Source organism: Aulostomus chinensis, chromosome 2 (genome assembly GCF_037954235.1).
Source record: "Aulostomus chinensis isolate RoL2024-O1b breed Wild chromosome 2, RoL_Achi_v1.0, whole genome shotgun sequence".
Taxonomy (NCBI): domain Eukaryota; kingdom Metazoa; phylum Chordata; class Actinopteri; order Syngnathiformes; family Aulostomidae; genus Aulostomus; species Aulostomus chinensis.
The window spans coordinates 24,141,456-24,157,930 of NC_141321.1; the positions used below are offsets into that span (position 1 = coordinate 24,141,456).

Here is a 16,475-nt window from a genome sequence, read left to right on the forward strand (position 1 = left end):
GCCATATATGGAACTGTCGCTTTGACCTCCCATCGAGCCTCGCGGTCCCACCTCGAGGGCCGTATAAGGAGCGCGCAGGCTGCTGGGGGGTTTCTAGGGGAGACGCCAGTTGCTACCAAGCAGGGTTATAGATTTGCTGCTATAGGCCTCATCCAGCCTTAAAACGGGAAAATGCTGTCCTCATCTGAACAGATTTAGGCCACAGAGCGCGCCAGGGTCTCCACCGCTGACTGAAAGGTGAACCCCTGAGCTGCAACAGTGATATTTAAAAAGATGGTTGTGAGTAGGATCAATAGGCTCCAAAATTACACTAAATCACCTCAGAAAATTCCGCTTGCATGCATTGGTCAAGTACTTTACAACTGCAATAACATCTAAAGATTAGAAATATGAATTATATTTCGAAATCATTTCAACTATGTAATATTTATAACTGCATACACTAAGTGCTGCAGACTGTGAGTCCAATATAAAGAAAAGTAAACCCTGTGACTGCAGATTACGCTGTATTGATGAGCGATCTATTGATTGGTAGATTTCAATCTGCCTTTAGAGATGTAAATGCATTTGTCACCATCTTCAAGACAATAGATAAGATATAAAATCTGGCGTTAGATGATTATTGGTGGCTACACTGAGGATCTGTCTTGGTAGCCAGGAATGTCTGGTTCTTGGGAGTCACTTACTATATATTGACTGTTCATATACTTGAGGGTCCAGTTCTACGCAGACCACGTGGTCTGATATTCCCACAAATCTCTCTGAGCCTGATTGAATAAATAAGGAAGGAGCCACTGAAGGAGCCGACTCCTGAAACCCGATCTTGAGGAGTTGGATTAATTATAACTCGAATGCACACAAGCTATAGCGTTTTGTGTGTATGCTTGCAGGAGGGAGAAAGAAATTCAGAGTGTGTGCATGCACGCATATGTGTGTTAGCAAGTGTTCCTGTATGAGGGGCCAAAAGAAGTGGTAGAGGGGGTTAAAATAACCTTGAAGGACGTGAGGGATTGTAGAGAAAAGTGTGGGGAGGGAAAAAGGCTTGAATTTAGTAAGAGCAACATGAGAATTGACAACTAATGAGTTGATGACAGCATCTGATGTTACAAGAACTTCATGCTGAATGTGGATCTTCATGATCTCAGATGGGGTTTTTTTTTTCTCTCAAAACACTGGCAACAAAATTGGTTACCGACTTTCATCAAAACAACCGCATGATTAATTGTTACAGTATATTTAGCCCTCATGTCATGAACAGAAAAATGTTGACATGTAACCTTTTCTGTCCTTGAATCTCATTTTAGAAGCAACAGGAAACATTCAGGACAGCAAATGGCAGGACTGGAGATGTTCAAAGAGAATTGAAATAAACAGAAAAGTAAGTGGTGTTGGTTGATGCTGCATATTTTCACCAGGTGTGTGTGGTGGCGGAGGTTTGTATATTCAAAAACAAACCTGGACAAGTAAAATTGAGGGGCTGCATGTAGTGACAGAGTGTGTGTGTGTGTGTGTGTGTGTGTGTGTGTGTGTGTGTGTGTGTGTGTGTGTGTGTGTGTGTGTGTGTGTGCGTGTGTGTGGTAGGAGTGGGTGGAGGGGCTGCACAGCAAGGTTGAGCTACTTTTATGTACTTGTTGTGAACCATTTTGGATCCGAGAGCCTGTGAAAGGCCTAAAATGTAAATGGGCTGGCAGTTGTTGGGGCAGGAGGAGGAGGAGCAGGGGGACTGGGTGAAGGGGGTGGAGAGACAGAGGGAGAGGGAGAGAGAGAGGGAGAGAGGTGAAAGGGCGTGTGCAGCAGGTGGCAGGAAAAATAAGTTTTGTCTGTGAGAAGATATGTAAGAAGCCAGCAGAAGGAAAGTCTTTGGACATGAAGTTTTTTTTCCCCCCACTATTTTGTGATGAGAGATGCAACTTCGTTAGCCAGTAAAAATCAGGAAGGAAATGGACGGTTGGTTTTGTTACAGCAGTCTGTCTTGGCTACCTACACCTTTTTTTTTTCCAGATTAATTTCTTATAGGAGCACAGCAGGTGACAGTGTCAGAGAAGGTGTAAGAATAGCACAAGCCTTGCTGGAAGCAGTACTGTTGCTGTACGTGAGTTTCCTGCCGTTTTTAAGTCTAATAATACGTAAAATGCTTTTGGATTTAAACAGGGAACAAGTATAACATCTTGCTGAAGACGGGCGTTCTCGATCATTGTTTTTTATTTTAGCGTTCAAAGTACACAACCTCTATTAACTGATCACGGATGATTCAGTGTTCTGCTACTTACAGATGGAGACTGAGATAGAGGTGGAGGTTGTGTCCATCTGCCACAATAAAAGGGCATTTTTCTTTTATTGGTAATAGTGAGTCTTTAGTTTTCTTTTCCTGATTGGTAAAGATACACCAGCTGTTGTGCCTGCGAAGAGCAGTGGTATCCTAAGTTTTGGAAGTGCAAAAGTTTGTCACAGGAAGGCTGTTTTCACATTCAAGGATGAGTGTAAATGATACCTGCATTTTCTGAATGTCTGATTTTAAGTGGGTTGATAAGCTCCGTGAGGATTTTTGACATCAGGAATAGTTTTGGGGCCAATCCTGATCCGATACTCAGCATACACACAAACGGGACAACTTGAAGCCTCAAGAGCTCAAACACCGACGACGGATTTTATAGAGAAGTCATTTTGAATCCAGCAGTTACAGTGACCTCTGCTGATACTAAGGAAAACTACAGGCTACTGGTGCATTCAAATCTGTGAATGAGTGCGCCACTACTTTAACATGACGAATTGCAAAAGCTGATTTTGACAAGATTGAGACAAAACAAAGAAGTACTCTATCACAACTTGAGAGTTTAGGCTCTTATGTGACATCCTTCATGTTTACGACTGATCTCATAACCATGACGTAGATCTGGAACCACAGCAGTTGAGGATGTTTTAAAACAAAGATACTCACTGCCAGCATCAAGCTAGCAGAGCTACCAGGAGTGGGTGAGGGTCTCAATATTCTCCTCTTAGCTTTCTCCAGAAGTGTTCCCTTCCCCTGTGTGAGACGTCTAGTACCTGAAAGCAGAACTTCAAGCTGCCAGGGGTTTCGTTCACTGTCAGCTCAAGTGACATCGTGCAGAAACTGATGCGCGGAGCTCAGCGGAGGGATGAAAGAGGCCTCGTGCAGCTTATTTACAAACTAGAGTACCAAAATTATGCTGAATCCTGCAGAAATTCAGCACAAGGTTAATTTAAGTTGTAAAATATATAATCATGAATAAGCATTTGAGAGTATTCTGAAAATGCATTATGGAAAAACAGGAATTTACTTTTCAATGAGGGGGTGGCGCTCATTTTGCAAAATTTTGTCGGCCTGTCGCTAACAAAATCATGAAAACAAGGTGAAATGCTGTTAAAAATACTCTTGACAATGATAGAGGTAGATGTCAATTTTCTCTAAATTTACCGATTAATTATTCATCTCATAATGTGATCAATATTTGTTTGAACTCACATGTACTTGAATTCATTCGAAATGTTTTTTTTTCTGAATTTCGTCAGTTTTGGGCACAAAAACTTGTTCAGTAGCTGGTGACTGAAGCCTTCAGGAAATTTCTGTGATTTTAAAAGTACTTAAAAAAAAAAACTACAAATATGTACTTTAGTATGGTTCTTTAGTAGATTTACATCCCATCACTGGTTGCATGCAGAAGTGGATTGTCTGAGTCAGTTCTTATATATGGAGACACATGTCCCTCTAGTAGTCCTCTGCATGTTTCCAGTCACGCTGATGTGCTTATGTAACCTAGGAACCGATGCCGTTTGATGGTTTATCATGGACTTATTGTACATTTAATATCCCCTTTATATGGTTGACAAAGCTGCTGTGACATGCGGACCAATGTGACCTGTGCTATTACAGTGTTAAAGGGCAGAAGCTCCTTTCCTCCAGTTCCTCAAATAGCACCGGCTGAATACTAAGGAAAGAGAGAGGAGCCGGAGCACATGGAGCTGGAATTGGAAACCCATGAAGGCCTGAACACCACCTGGTTGGCCGCATGAGCCAGCTGAGCAGGCGCACAACTGCTGGCTCGGCTGTTAAAGTCCCCCGTTCACCTCAAAAATGTCATTCCTCTGGTTTCTACAGTACATGTTTGAGTTTTATTGTCTTCACAGAGCTGAAGTCCAGAAAGGGCAGCTTCACTTGTCAAAGTTGGTCTTTCTTTAAAAAGGGCGGGCCGATACAAGCACGTGTTTTGTGACATCACAAAAAGCCCGATCCCAGTAACCCAAACATATGTGATGTGGAAACATGAAGGCTCTGACACGCGCACTTCAATGGACTTTCCAGTAATGTTGAAGACATTTTCTGTTTTGAGGTGACACGCATCACGGACTCAGAAATTATTTTAAAGAGGGAGAGGAACTCCATATACTTTTGAGGACACTTGCAAGATAATACAACCTTTTAAGGAGGCATCAGCACTTTCAAAGTCATAGTAACAATGACTGATTGCATCTTAAAACTCAGTTGTTTCCTTCTGCCAAGAACCCCCTGGAGCGACCATTTCTTTTCTGAAAGTTTCTTCGCTAATTCACTCACTACAGCTGATTTGCTACCTAGTTCACATTTCCTCTGACTCCCTCGGGAGGAAAATCATACCAACAGATAAAAGTTCTTTGTCCAAGCATCACTGCTCATTAAAATAAGACGTACATTCATGATGGTGATGTGGACAACAGCATCATTCACAGCATTCATATTTAGTGCGGAAATCTTCGGAAGGAAATCTAGTTTGTTGCCGACACAGCGAATAAATGTTTTATGCCAGTGCGCTTTGTTTCTTTGCAGGACAAAAACTCACATTTAAATAAACAGTCTTCAAACTGAATAAAATCAATAGCTGCCATCCACTTGTGCCAGCGATCTTCTCATATCCTGTGGTGCATCCAACCAAACTAAAAGCATGACGTCTGGTCTCTATCAACACAACCTGAAACAGCTGAGCTCACATCACTCACATCACTACTAAGAAGTTTTATTTTAGCATGATGGACTGAATGTACACTGATCCCCCTAACCTGCAGCACCTGGCTGCAGTCCAGAGTGTGGAGCAGGAGTGACTGCCCAGAGGAATGGTCAGGCAAGTGCACCTTTCAAGCTTTTCCTGACTGCGTTTTATTTATTATGGAGATTATCTTAATGTCTTGACACTTCTTATCTCATCTGTGGATTTTGTTTATGCATTTATTTTCACAACTCATTATTAATCATTTTTGCTAGATGACATTTTGTATTTTGGTGTTTTATATTTCCAGACGTTAACATTAAACGTGGGTTGTTGAAATGTTAGCAGAAATGGTACTGACGTCAGCCTCCATGCCGGTAAAATGAAGAACTCAAGTCAACACACAGATTTTTTTGTGTTAATCTAGAAACAATAAAGATGACTCATTAAAACCTATTAATATTCCATTTTATTCTTTTACATAAAAGTATAATTTAATAACACAATTTAAAAAAAAATCATACATCATTTAGATTATATTATTCAGAAACTCATACACACTCCGTCCACTTCCAAATGACAGTCATCATCTCAACCTTTCAAGCACCGTCAGTGTCGGAGGGAGAGGTGACGCTGGGCGAGTGGCTGACTTCATCTTCGTCTCACTGTTCTTTGAGGGAGGAAACAACACAAATCCAGTCTGGACCGGCCTTCACCACTCAGCTGATTAAAAAAAAATACATTTAAACTTTGAAATGCAACATTTAGAAAGAACATAAAAATACAATGATTCAAGTAACTATTCACCATTTAGAGAAAAAAAAAAAGAAAGGACTGTCCGTAATAAATAAAATCCAAATGAATACATTAACTGAGAAAAAAAATGCCATTCTCTTAATCACGGTAATAAGTGAAATATGCATAATTAGATTGTGATGACTATGCTCCTCAGACATTCACCGACAACTGATGGATTTATTCAGCCTGATATGGTCCAGGATTCAAATATTACCAAGACGGATCCCTTTCTGTTATGAGCCCCATCCTGCCACTGGAGGGTCAGTAAACGCCAAGGCTCTCAAATATGAAACACGCCGCTCACAACGATTCAAGTTTATCAGCCCAGTCAAAGTAAAATTATTCCAGCTTGGCATTTACAGTTCACTTAAACAGCTGAAAGTCTGAGTCAGATTGTTTTTGTCACACTGTCAAGAGAATTTTTTTTTCCCCATAACAATAAATGATAAAAACATTATGGTTTTGGTGGTTTTTAATCATGTATCACTATATTTTTGCAATAATAAATGGTGCGTCACTTCTGAACATCCATGTTGATACTCCTGAACACCATCATTCATTTATTCTTCATTAGGCGTCCTTAAGGCAGAATTTTTTAAAAGCTCCATGTTGTGAAATTTAGTTAAGTCTATCCAATGTGTTGAGCTTCATGATACCAACGTCAGGAAAAATAGGTTTGAACTAAATTATGTTTGGTTATTTTAGAAACAAACTTAGCACCAACTTTTATAGCTTAAATCTTGCCTTTTTCGTGATGTACAATGGCAGAATCAAGCCGATCATTAGAGGATGTAGGAAAAGCAGACTGACTGCATTTACATGCTTCGCTACAGCAAAATAAAAAAACAAGGCCCGCTGGAAATAATCTTGGTACAAACTAACTCTGTTGTAATAAGTATTCATGTTTAGACGAATAAACATTACAACAGAAATAATGATCTCAGTACAAACTAACTCTGTTGTAATAAGTATTCATGTTTAGACGAATAAACATTACAACAGAAATAATGATCTCAGTACAAACTAACTCTGTTGTAATAAGTATTCATGTTTAGACGAATACACATTACAACAGAAATAATGATCTTAGTACAAACTAACTCTGTTGTAATAAGTATTCATGTTTAGACGAATACACATTACAACAGAAATAATGATCTCAGTACAAACTAACTCTGTTGTAATAAGTATTCATGTTTAGACGAATACACATTACAACAGAAATAATGATCTCAGTACAAACTAACTCTGTTGTAATAAGTATTCATGTTTAGACGAATACACATTACAACAGAAATAATGATCTCAGTACCAACTAACTCTGTTGTAATAAGTATTCATGTTTAGACGAATACACATTACAACAGAAATAATGATCTTAGTACAAACTAACTCTGTTGTAATAAGTATTCATGTTTAGACGAATACACATTACAACAGAAATAATGATCTCAGTACCAACTAACTCTGTTGTAATAAGTATTCATGTTTAGACAAATACACATTACAACAGAAATAATGATCTTAGTACAAACTAACTCTGTTGTAATAAGTATTCATGTTTAGACGAATACACATTACAACAGAAATAATGATCTTAGTACAAACTAACTCTGTTGTAATAAGTATTCATGTTTAGACGAATACACATTACAACAGAAATAATGATCTTAGTACAAACTAACTCTGTTGTAATAAGTATTCATGTTTAGACGAATACACATTACAACAGAAATAATGATCTTAGTACAAACTAACTCTGTTGTAATAAGTATTCATGTTTAGACAAATACACATTACAACAGAAATAATGATCTTAGTACAAACTAACTCTGTTGTAATAAGTATTCATGTTTGGATGTGCAGCAGCTCAGCTGTGACGTTCAGCTCAGTCACAAATGTCAACGTTTTCAGAGATATGTCAGAAAATTGCTGTTACAACAGTGTGAACACCAGAAATAGCTGCTTCGTTGAGTTCTTTTCAACTCTAAACTGACAGACCGGCTCTACATGTGAGCTTCAAGTTACATAACTCATTAACATATGGTCACACATAGAAATATGCCAACAAATGTGCATTTAACAGTGCTTTACATATTACGCAGGAGTATTTTTGGTTTAGTTGTGAAATCCTGGTGCTGACAGACATAAACACATTTACATGGCTGAACTAGACACGTGATTGGAGCTTTGCCTCCAAACTACATTAGTGAAGATGATTTAAGTCACATACTGGTCATGTGCTTCCAGTGTCAGGACTGTGTGTCCATTCCTCTCAGCCTCCTTCAGAGTACAAATCCAGATTTTTCAACAAAAACAAAACCACAGAGCTACCTTCTAGCTGGTGCGTGTTTGTGTTGTTTGGTCTTCACTGGGAGTCAGCGCAGCTCTTCGTGTACATCTACACACACATGTCAGTAGATAAAGGACACTTGCAGAGGATCTCCCATCACCGGCTGGACCATCCTCTCTTTCTAGGATCAGATTCCTCCAGGCAGAAACTAATGCTGTCCTTTAACTTTTATCTATTTCACCTCATTCCAGGCAAATTATATTTTGTCCCATCATCCCCTTTCTTCTGTCTCCCAGCATGGAGAGGGGACATTTCTCCCTTTTTAAGGCCCAAGGCCATTTCACCCCCCAGTCATTCATCTCACCTCTGATTCAATACGTCTTCATATGCTCCTCTAGTCTCCGAGTCTGCTCATCGCAGAGCCCACTTCTGTTCTTCCTGTAGGAAAGCCTGTTTCTCCATCAGTTTTCTGAACAATCCTTCTCTGTTGTCAAGCAGTTCTGCATGCTGCCCACATTCGGCTATCCGGTGCTGGTGCAGCACAGCGACAGCATTGGCATTCTGGATGGTGGAGAGACGGTGTGCGATGATCACAACTGTCCTCCCTGTTGATTGGATGAGAAAAGAGGGGGATCAGATGGTGATCGGTGTTATTAACAGGTAGTGTGACTAGAAAAATGAGGAGACAGAAAAGAGATGTACCGTCCATCAGACGCTCCAAGGCCTCCTGGACCAGGGACTCATTCTCAGCATCCAACGCACTACAAAGACAAATTATTTAGGATTTTCTTCAACATTATACAGAAGACAATGCATCTCCCATTTCAGTGGCATAGGCAACACTGTCAAACTCATTTTGAGAGCTGTAGTTCTGCACAGGACAACAAACACATACTGCAATAATGGTGTTATTCTAGCACTGGCAATTCTAAAAAATGAAAAACCATGTGACGTCTTTCTCACCTAGTAGCTTCATCTAAAAGCAGGATCTTGGGATTCTAAGGACAGAAAGTACAAAGGTTATTCATCTTGAACCACTTTGAAACCCCTTTCCAGTCAAGAACTGCACCTCATAAATATGAATGTCACAGATGTAGAAAAGAATTCTTTTTGTTAAAAAATGAATGTATTTCTCTAAATCCAACTCCATCTCCCACAACTGAATTTATTTAAGTTCATAAATATTTAGAAACTCTTGGCTCAGGTACACTGAAAAAAAGATGAACAAAACTCCAAAAAGGTTACTGAAAGACGAGAGCCAACGCTGGAGCACAGACACAGGCTGGTGACGGGTCGTTTTTTTTCTCTGAATGGTATTGAGCTGTTAAGGAGTATTTACCTTCAGCAGAGCTCTGGCGATGGCTATCCTCTGCTTCTGACCACCTGAGAGGCAAACACACAGGTTCAGCACCAACTCATAAAAAGACTTAAGCTAAATATCTAATAATGTTCGTGCTATAAGCAATCACTATATGAGGCTTTGCACACTACAATGATACAAAAGACAACAGAGATTCTGTGATAATTATTACACTGCAAGGCAATTTGTTATATCTGTGAAACTGAAGAAGAAAAGAAAATCAAACTATGCACAACTATGTTCAGAGTCTTAGCTTGGCGCCTTTGCAACATCAGAGTATCAAAATCAGTATGAATAGAGGTCTCGCCATATTTTAAAGTCTCCATATTCTGTTCACCTCCTGCTATATGCAAAAAGCAGAGGCTTTTTTACGTCTGAACAGAAAGGACCGAACTTTATTGTGTTATAAAAAACAAACCCTGACACTTAATATAAATACCTGCAGAACATTTGGATTTTTATCATCTGTTTTACATACACACAAATCAAATAAACCAACTTAAGTATGTGTATAAAAAAACCCATAATAACATAACACATGAATGTATATTGTCAAAATCAGACTAGACTTTAGAATTGATTCAAATTTTCATATGGTGACTGTAAAAAGATGAGAGCCTTTCCCAGTGCTGGCCATGTAAGTAGAAGTGAGCTTGATTAGGGACAACTGAACTGTGTCATACAGGTTCTTATTGTGTATCAACAGACAAGCCGATGTTGTCGGCGTCACTCAGTTGTGTCAGCATCTCTTCCTCACCTGACAGCAGCACTCCTTTCTCCCCCACCACAGTGTCAAAGCCTCTAGGAAAAGCCTGGATGAAGTCATATGCATTGGCCACTCTGGCTGCCCTGTAGATGTCCTCTGTGGTTACAGTGTCTGGGTCCGTTGCACCGTATGCTATATTATCTCTGATAGAGCAAGAGAACAGCACTGGCTCCTGGACGAGAGGAGAGGGGCCATGTCAAAAGAAAATGCTAACATATTATACTTTGAAACATGGGGAGGATCTTCTTGCTAGCATAGGCCTGGTTTCAGGGTGAGCTTACCTGGCTTACAGTTCCAATGTGACTTCTGAGCCAGTAGGGATTTAAGTCCCTGATGTCATGACCATCCACAGTGATGACACCTGAACAAGAGACATGATTCAGAGCTGAAACCATCAACTCTTTACTTTGTCCAAAACGGCTGACAAAACCAACTTGTTCTCACCAGCATCGGCGTCATAAAGTCGGAGCAGCAGTGAGACCAGAGTTGACTTTCCAGACCCGCTGGGTCCCACAATAGCCATGATGGTACCAGCTGGGACCAGCAGATTAAGGTTGTGGAAGATTGGAGCCTCCTTACGAGTCGGGTAGGAAAAAGAGACATCACAGAACTCCAACCTGCCCTTCAGCTGGTCTGGAGGAAGAACGAGGCCTTCTGGAGGAGGAGGGAGAAGGGAAGGGAGGATGGAAATGATTGTTGAGGGTCCATAAAGCTCAGCAAAACAAGAAGAAATTTAAGGAAAAAAACTGGACTGGATTGCTTTTGACACAACGCCTCTGTATTCTGAAAGGTGAATTGTACAAACTCAATGAATAATCAATGAAGGGGCAGATATGGGCATTAAACAAAGTGAGGTTGTGTGACCACCATCACAATTTGCAATACGTTTAACGAGTCGCCTCAGAGAACCGACATCAGTCACCCTACACAACACTTCACCTTAAATTCACATTTTAATGGGTAGTTTTCTAGATCAAAACTGGTTAAGAAACATTTAGCGTTATCCTCTGCTTGTGTGAATACTGACCGTCTAGAGGGAACTCGGGCTTCCTATCCAGCAGCTCCCACAGTCTGGTTCCAGCACCGAAACCCTTCATCAGCTCAGAGTAGAACGAACTCAGACCTACACACAACAACAGGCGATTAGCCAAGACGCGAACACAACTCATAGGTGTACAATACATAGATTTCATTTGTGAGCAAAGTGTGTAAACACTGCATTACCTGCAATGCTGATGCCCACCCAGAAGGTATACATGAGGAAGGATGAGAGCTCCCCCACTGTCATGTGCTGGCTGGCCATCAGGAGACCTCCTTTATATAGTACCGCCAGGATCATGATGTTACCACTGAGACCGGTCTGAAACACACACACACACACACACACACACACACACACACACACACACACACACACACACACACGCACACTGAGTTAACAGCCTGGAGCAGGAGATGGAGGCAGGATCACACACCCTCACACAACAGAACTGGGTGTGACAGCTCAAACTTTTACTAACCTGACTTTAACAGTTTCTTTGTCTCATATGACAAAAATGACTGATGTGCTTTGGCAGCTAGTGCAGTTACCTGGTAGTGACACTTCCAAGAATTTGATTTTTGTTTTTGTAGCGGGCCATGACCAACACATCCATTCAGTTAGAGCGCATTAAAGGAAACCACCTTGTTTGGATGAACTCGCTGGATTTTTTAAAAGTTGACTGCAGATATCAACTGCTGGGTGATGAACTTTTAATGAGAGAGGGAAGAAATGAGCTGGCAATTCATTTATCAATCTGATTTTAAGTAAGTCAAAGATGATCATTTTCAAGACCATACACAGCGTTTCTGCCATTTATTAAGATTTAAATTCAGGCACCTTACAAGGTGAATGAAACTTTTCAGACTTTCATGTGGAGATAACAATGGGGACACTGATACCACTTTGTCACTTTTCATTCTGTATTTTTTTGTGGTGCAGAAAAAATCATGCAACCCTGCAGTTTTTTTTTTTAACTTTGATTTATTTTGTTAGCAGTCACTGTGTATTTAATTAAAACCTTATTTTCTCCTCCATTGGCAGCAAATTAACACATGGAAAGAGAAAATAATGGAAAAATGAAAGACTTCTATTACTCTGCTTACAAGTATTACTAGACCTCATTGATTTCTGTTGATGACAGCTATTCCACATAAAGTTAGTTTAGTATTTGGAGCTTCTACTGAATAATATATTTTCATGGCGAAACATGAGTCATATGTCAGGTAACAACATTATATGCGGTGCAAAAGAAGAAGCTTGTTTGCAACACATCATGTGGTAATTGTGGATGAGGTTTGCATCAGTCACAGTCTCTCTCACACACACACACACACACACACACACACACACACACACACACACACACACACACTCACCGCTCCAAAGAAGCCGGCTCGTAATACGGCCTCCCTCCTGGCCAGGCTGAGGACCTGGTCTGTCTTCTGGGTGTAAGTCTTGACCTCTGACATCTCTTTACCAAAAGCCCTCACAGTTCGCATGTTGCTGATGCGCTCCTCTGCCAACTGTACACACGAGCCATTTTATTGGGATTGTGTAGATGTGCTTATTAAAAGAAAAGTCTCTTAAAAAAAAAAAAAACAACGCTGCAAGTTTGCCTGAATCAGATAAAAAGCTAAGCAATACCAGTGTGTGGTTTGAGAATAAAGCCAGATCAGCCTACCGTGACATTATCTACAGAATACACAGAGTTAGCAAATATTTTGCCGCAACTTCCTTGATCAAAAGTGTCACAATCTCAAATGCTGCCAACAGCTAGAATCTGATCACTAAACCAACCGAGCCTTAATCAGTGTGTTCCTGGGCGCTTTACCTGTGTGGCTTGTGCAAGTGCATCCTGCGTGTGTTTGGAGATGGAGCGAAGGTATCTGCCATAGACGACCGCAAGACCCGCCATAGGAGGTACGATCAGTAGCACAAAGCCGGCGAGGCTGGGAGAAACATAGAACTAGAAGTGGAGAGTGAGAGAAGGACGGGAGAAGAGAAGACAGTAGAGTGAATGAAATCATGGGAAAATCAGGATGGAGAGAGGGGTCAGGAATAGAGGCGGAGGACGGCTATAACCTCTCCAGTCACTTCTTTGAATGCTCTTCACACTTGGGAGTAATTTCTGTCCTTGTTGTGAGAGTACATTTCTCATTGTCTGTCTAAGATTAAACCAGAGATTGCCATTTTGGATTGACAAAGCACCAGTTAACTGACCTGTTTTTCAACAGGTGTGTGATCCAGGAAGTTGTAAACATGAAACATTGATAGCATTTACAGCCATTTACAGTACATGCATTTCCTGGACACTTGCTCCAGTGGTCACTGTGGATTGTGATTTTAAGAAATTTTAGTCTGTAACATCCTAATCTCTATGAAAAATATGAAACTGGAGAGAAAAGTGTGTGTGTGTTGGGGGGGGGGGGGGTTATGTGACGAGCACACAGTCTGCTGAGTTTCACAGTCATTTTCAATTACTACTTCTGAATGCCCATGGCTTCCAACTCAGATTTTATTACTTAATTGCAATAAACTGATCAAAATAATGCCAAAGTAATTATTTTGTCACATTTTCCACAAGAGCACAATCAAGTAGCTTGAAACATTTTTGTTCTCTGAACGGAGTTTGGATTTTTGTTGTAACAGACTACATTAGACATCCAAGCTTAGATGCAAATATGTTTAGTTAAAAACACACACACACTCCACTGGGTCTGGCTGGGGTGAGGCAGTCTTACAGCTGAACCAACCCATTTCCTTGAACTGGCAGAAATGCTTTTGTAAACCTGTTTCCCAACAGTGAAGTGCAGTTCAGGGAACACAACTGCTACCTCATCCTGTACAACAGTGATCACGTAAATACACAAACCTGCGGTCAACAGACTGATCAACATGCAGACTTCCATGGCAGTAAATGTGACTTTTGTGTCAGGTGCACTACAGGCATTTAATCCTATTTCATTTGAAGTTACTACGTTGAAGTTTTATGGTCATCAGTTAAACAATCGTATAACCACAGTTGTCCACCCTGAGAGCCATACTAACCATCATACTGACGCCAGCAGTTGCCTGGGCGACAGCTCTCAGGCCGTCAGACAGGTTGTCTGTGATTGAGCGGCCCACCACTGTTGTATCAGCAGAGAGCCGGTTGATCAGCTCACCCGTCCTGTTTCTGTCAAAAAACGCCACTTCCTGTCTGAGAATGGAGGAGAAGACCGAGGCGCGGAGATCACAAACAATCTGTTGGCCTGGAGGGAGGTGACAGGAGGTCCTAGTCAATTAGCGAATTAAATAAAGAAGTCAGGGCAAAAAAATGCAGGTCTATCACATCATGTAAAAATTTCCTCTTAAAAGAAAAAGCGGCAACATGTTTGCAACTTCTTCTCACATGCATGCACTCACACCTATGCCCCATCCCTACCTACCACACACACACACACACACACACACACACACACACACACACACACACACCATTCAGGTAGATGTTTACTGTGTTCACTTGCTGGCATGATGTTTGTGTTTCTTTGGTTTATTCAGCGGAGCAGAAGATTTCTCTCCTCATCTCACCTGAGGTCTGCATGAGGTAGACTCTGGCAGCATTGGCCGCCCCACCACACAGGAACACCCCCGTCAGCATGATACACAGTGACGTGAGGGAAGCTGTCATGGCCTCCGTGTCTGTTCCAGTGCCATAAATAGTGTCAATCACTTGACCCAGGAGGAAAGGAGCTGACATGGTCACTGCGCTGGAGATGGTTAGGAAGCCTACAGCAGCTGGTTGAACAAAGGAGCAAAAATAACAGATATGTTCAGGTGCTCACGACCCTGAGCTGAAGGGATGAATGACAAGTGTCCAGATTAGATCTATAGGACACATTTGTCTCCAGTTAAAATTTTCATCGAAAACAAACCAGAACTAAACAGAATCAAAATAAAGCAATAAGTTTAGCAAGTAACAGGAAGGTTAGCCTATTTCTTCCCCTGTGTGGACTAAATAAAAAAAAGGTTATGAGATATAATTCTACAGAAGTAGTTGAGGTCATGGCCCTTCTTATATTTAGGTGAGATGTAACAGTGTGCTCACACTGGATTATTCCAGACAGAAAAGGCATCAGTGGATAATCTCAAGGAATGGGTTATTAGTGTGCAGACACGAATTATACTTGCAATGGTCAAATGTACAAACACACCAACACAAACTTTACCTGTCAGTCTCCATCTCTCGGGCTGAGCAAGCCGTAGAATCCTTCTAACATCCTCCAGGGGGACGGTGGTAGGCGTGTGGCCGCTCTCTGCGTTTCTCTGGGTCTTCAGTACTTCAGATGTTGTTGAGCTGGCAAAAGCAACAGGTGTGTGTGCGATTGTCCGCGATCTAGAGGCGTGCGAGCAGAGACCTCTGAGGGACTTGCAGTGGAGGACCGACAGGACAGGCCCGGATGAGGAGAGAGGGAAGGCAGGTGTCGAGGTGGCCACGGAAGGTCGCTTCCTCCGGGGACCATCGCACACGGTCAGGCGGTCCTCCAGCCATAACATCCTGGGTTGTGGAGGTTTTGGCAAATGCACTCCGTGTGTGCACCTTGATATGCGCATTAAAATCCGCATTGTCCCACTTGTCAAGAACAGACTCGATATTAAGTCACAAAACAAGAACCATTTACTCAGCAGTTCGATACTCTTCAATCTCGGAGAGGAAACATTTACCCTCCAGCCGTCGGGTCAACGCACCGTATCCATAGCCGAGCAGCTGTCGAGCTCATTATGGCTACGTCATTAAAAAAGAAAGAAAGAAGAAAGAAAAAAAGAACCGTTATTGTCCGCTTTATCAGCGTTTGACAGCCGCTTCTCCAAGTTTTTTTTTTTGGTGTTTATCTCTTATCACCGAAAAGCCACCAACACCCAGCCTGTCAGTTACATCTGCCGCCCAATATTCGCTTGACAGGCAAACCACCCACTGTCAGAGGTGTCTGACTTCCCCCACAGAGCTCCGAGAAAAAAACCAAATTCTCAAAACAGATGTGAAAAGAGCAAAATCAGGGAAGGTGACCCTCGGTTTGGTTTTCCTGCACACACGGTTCCTCTACGGGTGAATTCAATGGCTGATGATATAAGGAAACTTTCCCAGGCATAACCAAGCGAAGGCAGATCACATTCTTCCTCGAATACATTTCCGGCAGGCTTTACTCGGCCACGTAATGCTGCCCCCTAGCGTTGATTTCTCCAAGGAAGAAGTC

The 16,475-nt window shown here is 41.5% G+C and overlaps 1 protein-coding gene across 2 annotated transcripts; it reads right to left on the bottom strand.

The window, feature by feature from the left end:
• Window positions 1–5,436: 5,436 nt before the first annotated feature.
• Window positions 5,437–16,372, bottom strand: abcb10 (ATP-binding cassette, sub-family B (MDR/TAP), member 10). Of its 2 annotated transcripts, XM_086186135.1 has the most exons (15): window positions 15,450–16,372; window positions 14,812–15,018; window positions 14,287–14,489; window positions 13,070–13,204; window positions 12,615–12,761; window positions 11,421–11,556; window positions 11,224–11,319; window positions 10,641–10,850; window positions 10,478–10,557; window positions 10,188–10,368; window positions 9,410–9,453; window positions 9,034–9,068; window positions 8,773–8,831; window positions 8,435–8,675; window positions 5,437–5,702 (listed from the first exon to the last, which is right to left on the bottom strand). In XM_086186135.1, exons 1-14 carry the CDS (start codon window positions 15,844–15,846, stop codon window positions 8,482–8,484), a joined length of 2,124 nt encoding a protein of 707 aa, XP_086042261.1. In that variant the 5' UTR covers window positions 15,847–16,372; the 3' UTR covers window positions 5,437–5,702; window positions 8,435–8,481. The 2 variants fall into 2 exon arrangements, with proteins under 2 accessions (XP_086042261.1, XP_086042251.1); XM_086186125.1 differs by having other exon boundaries at window positions 5,437–8,675.
• Window positions 16,373–16,475: the final 103 nt, after the last annotated feature.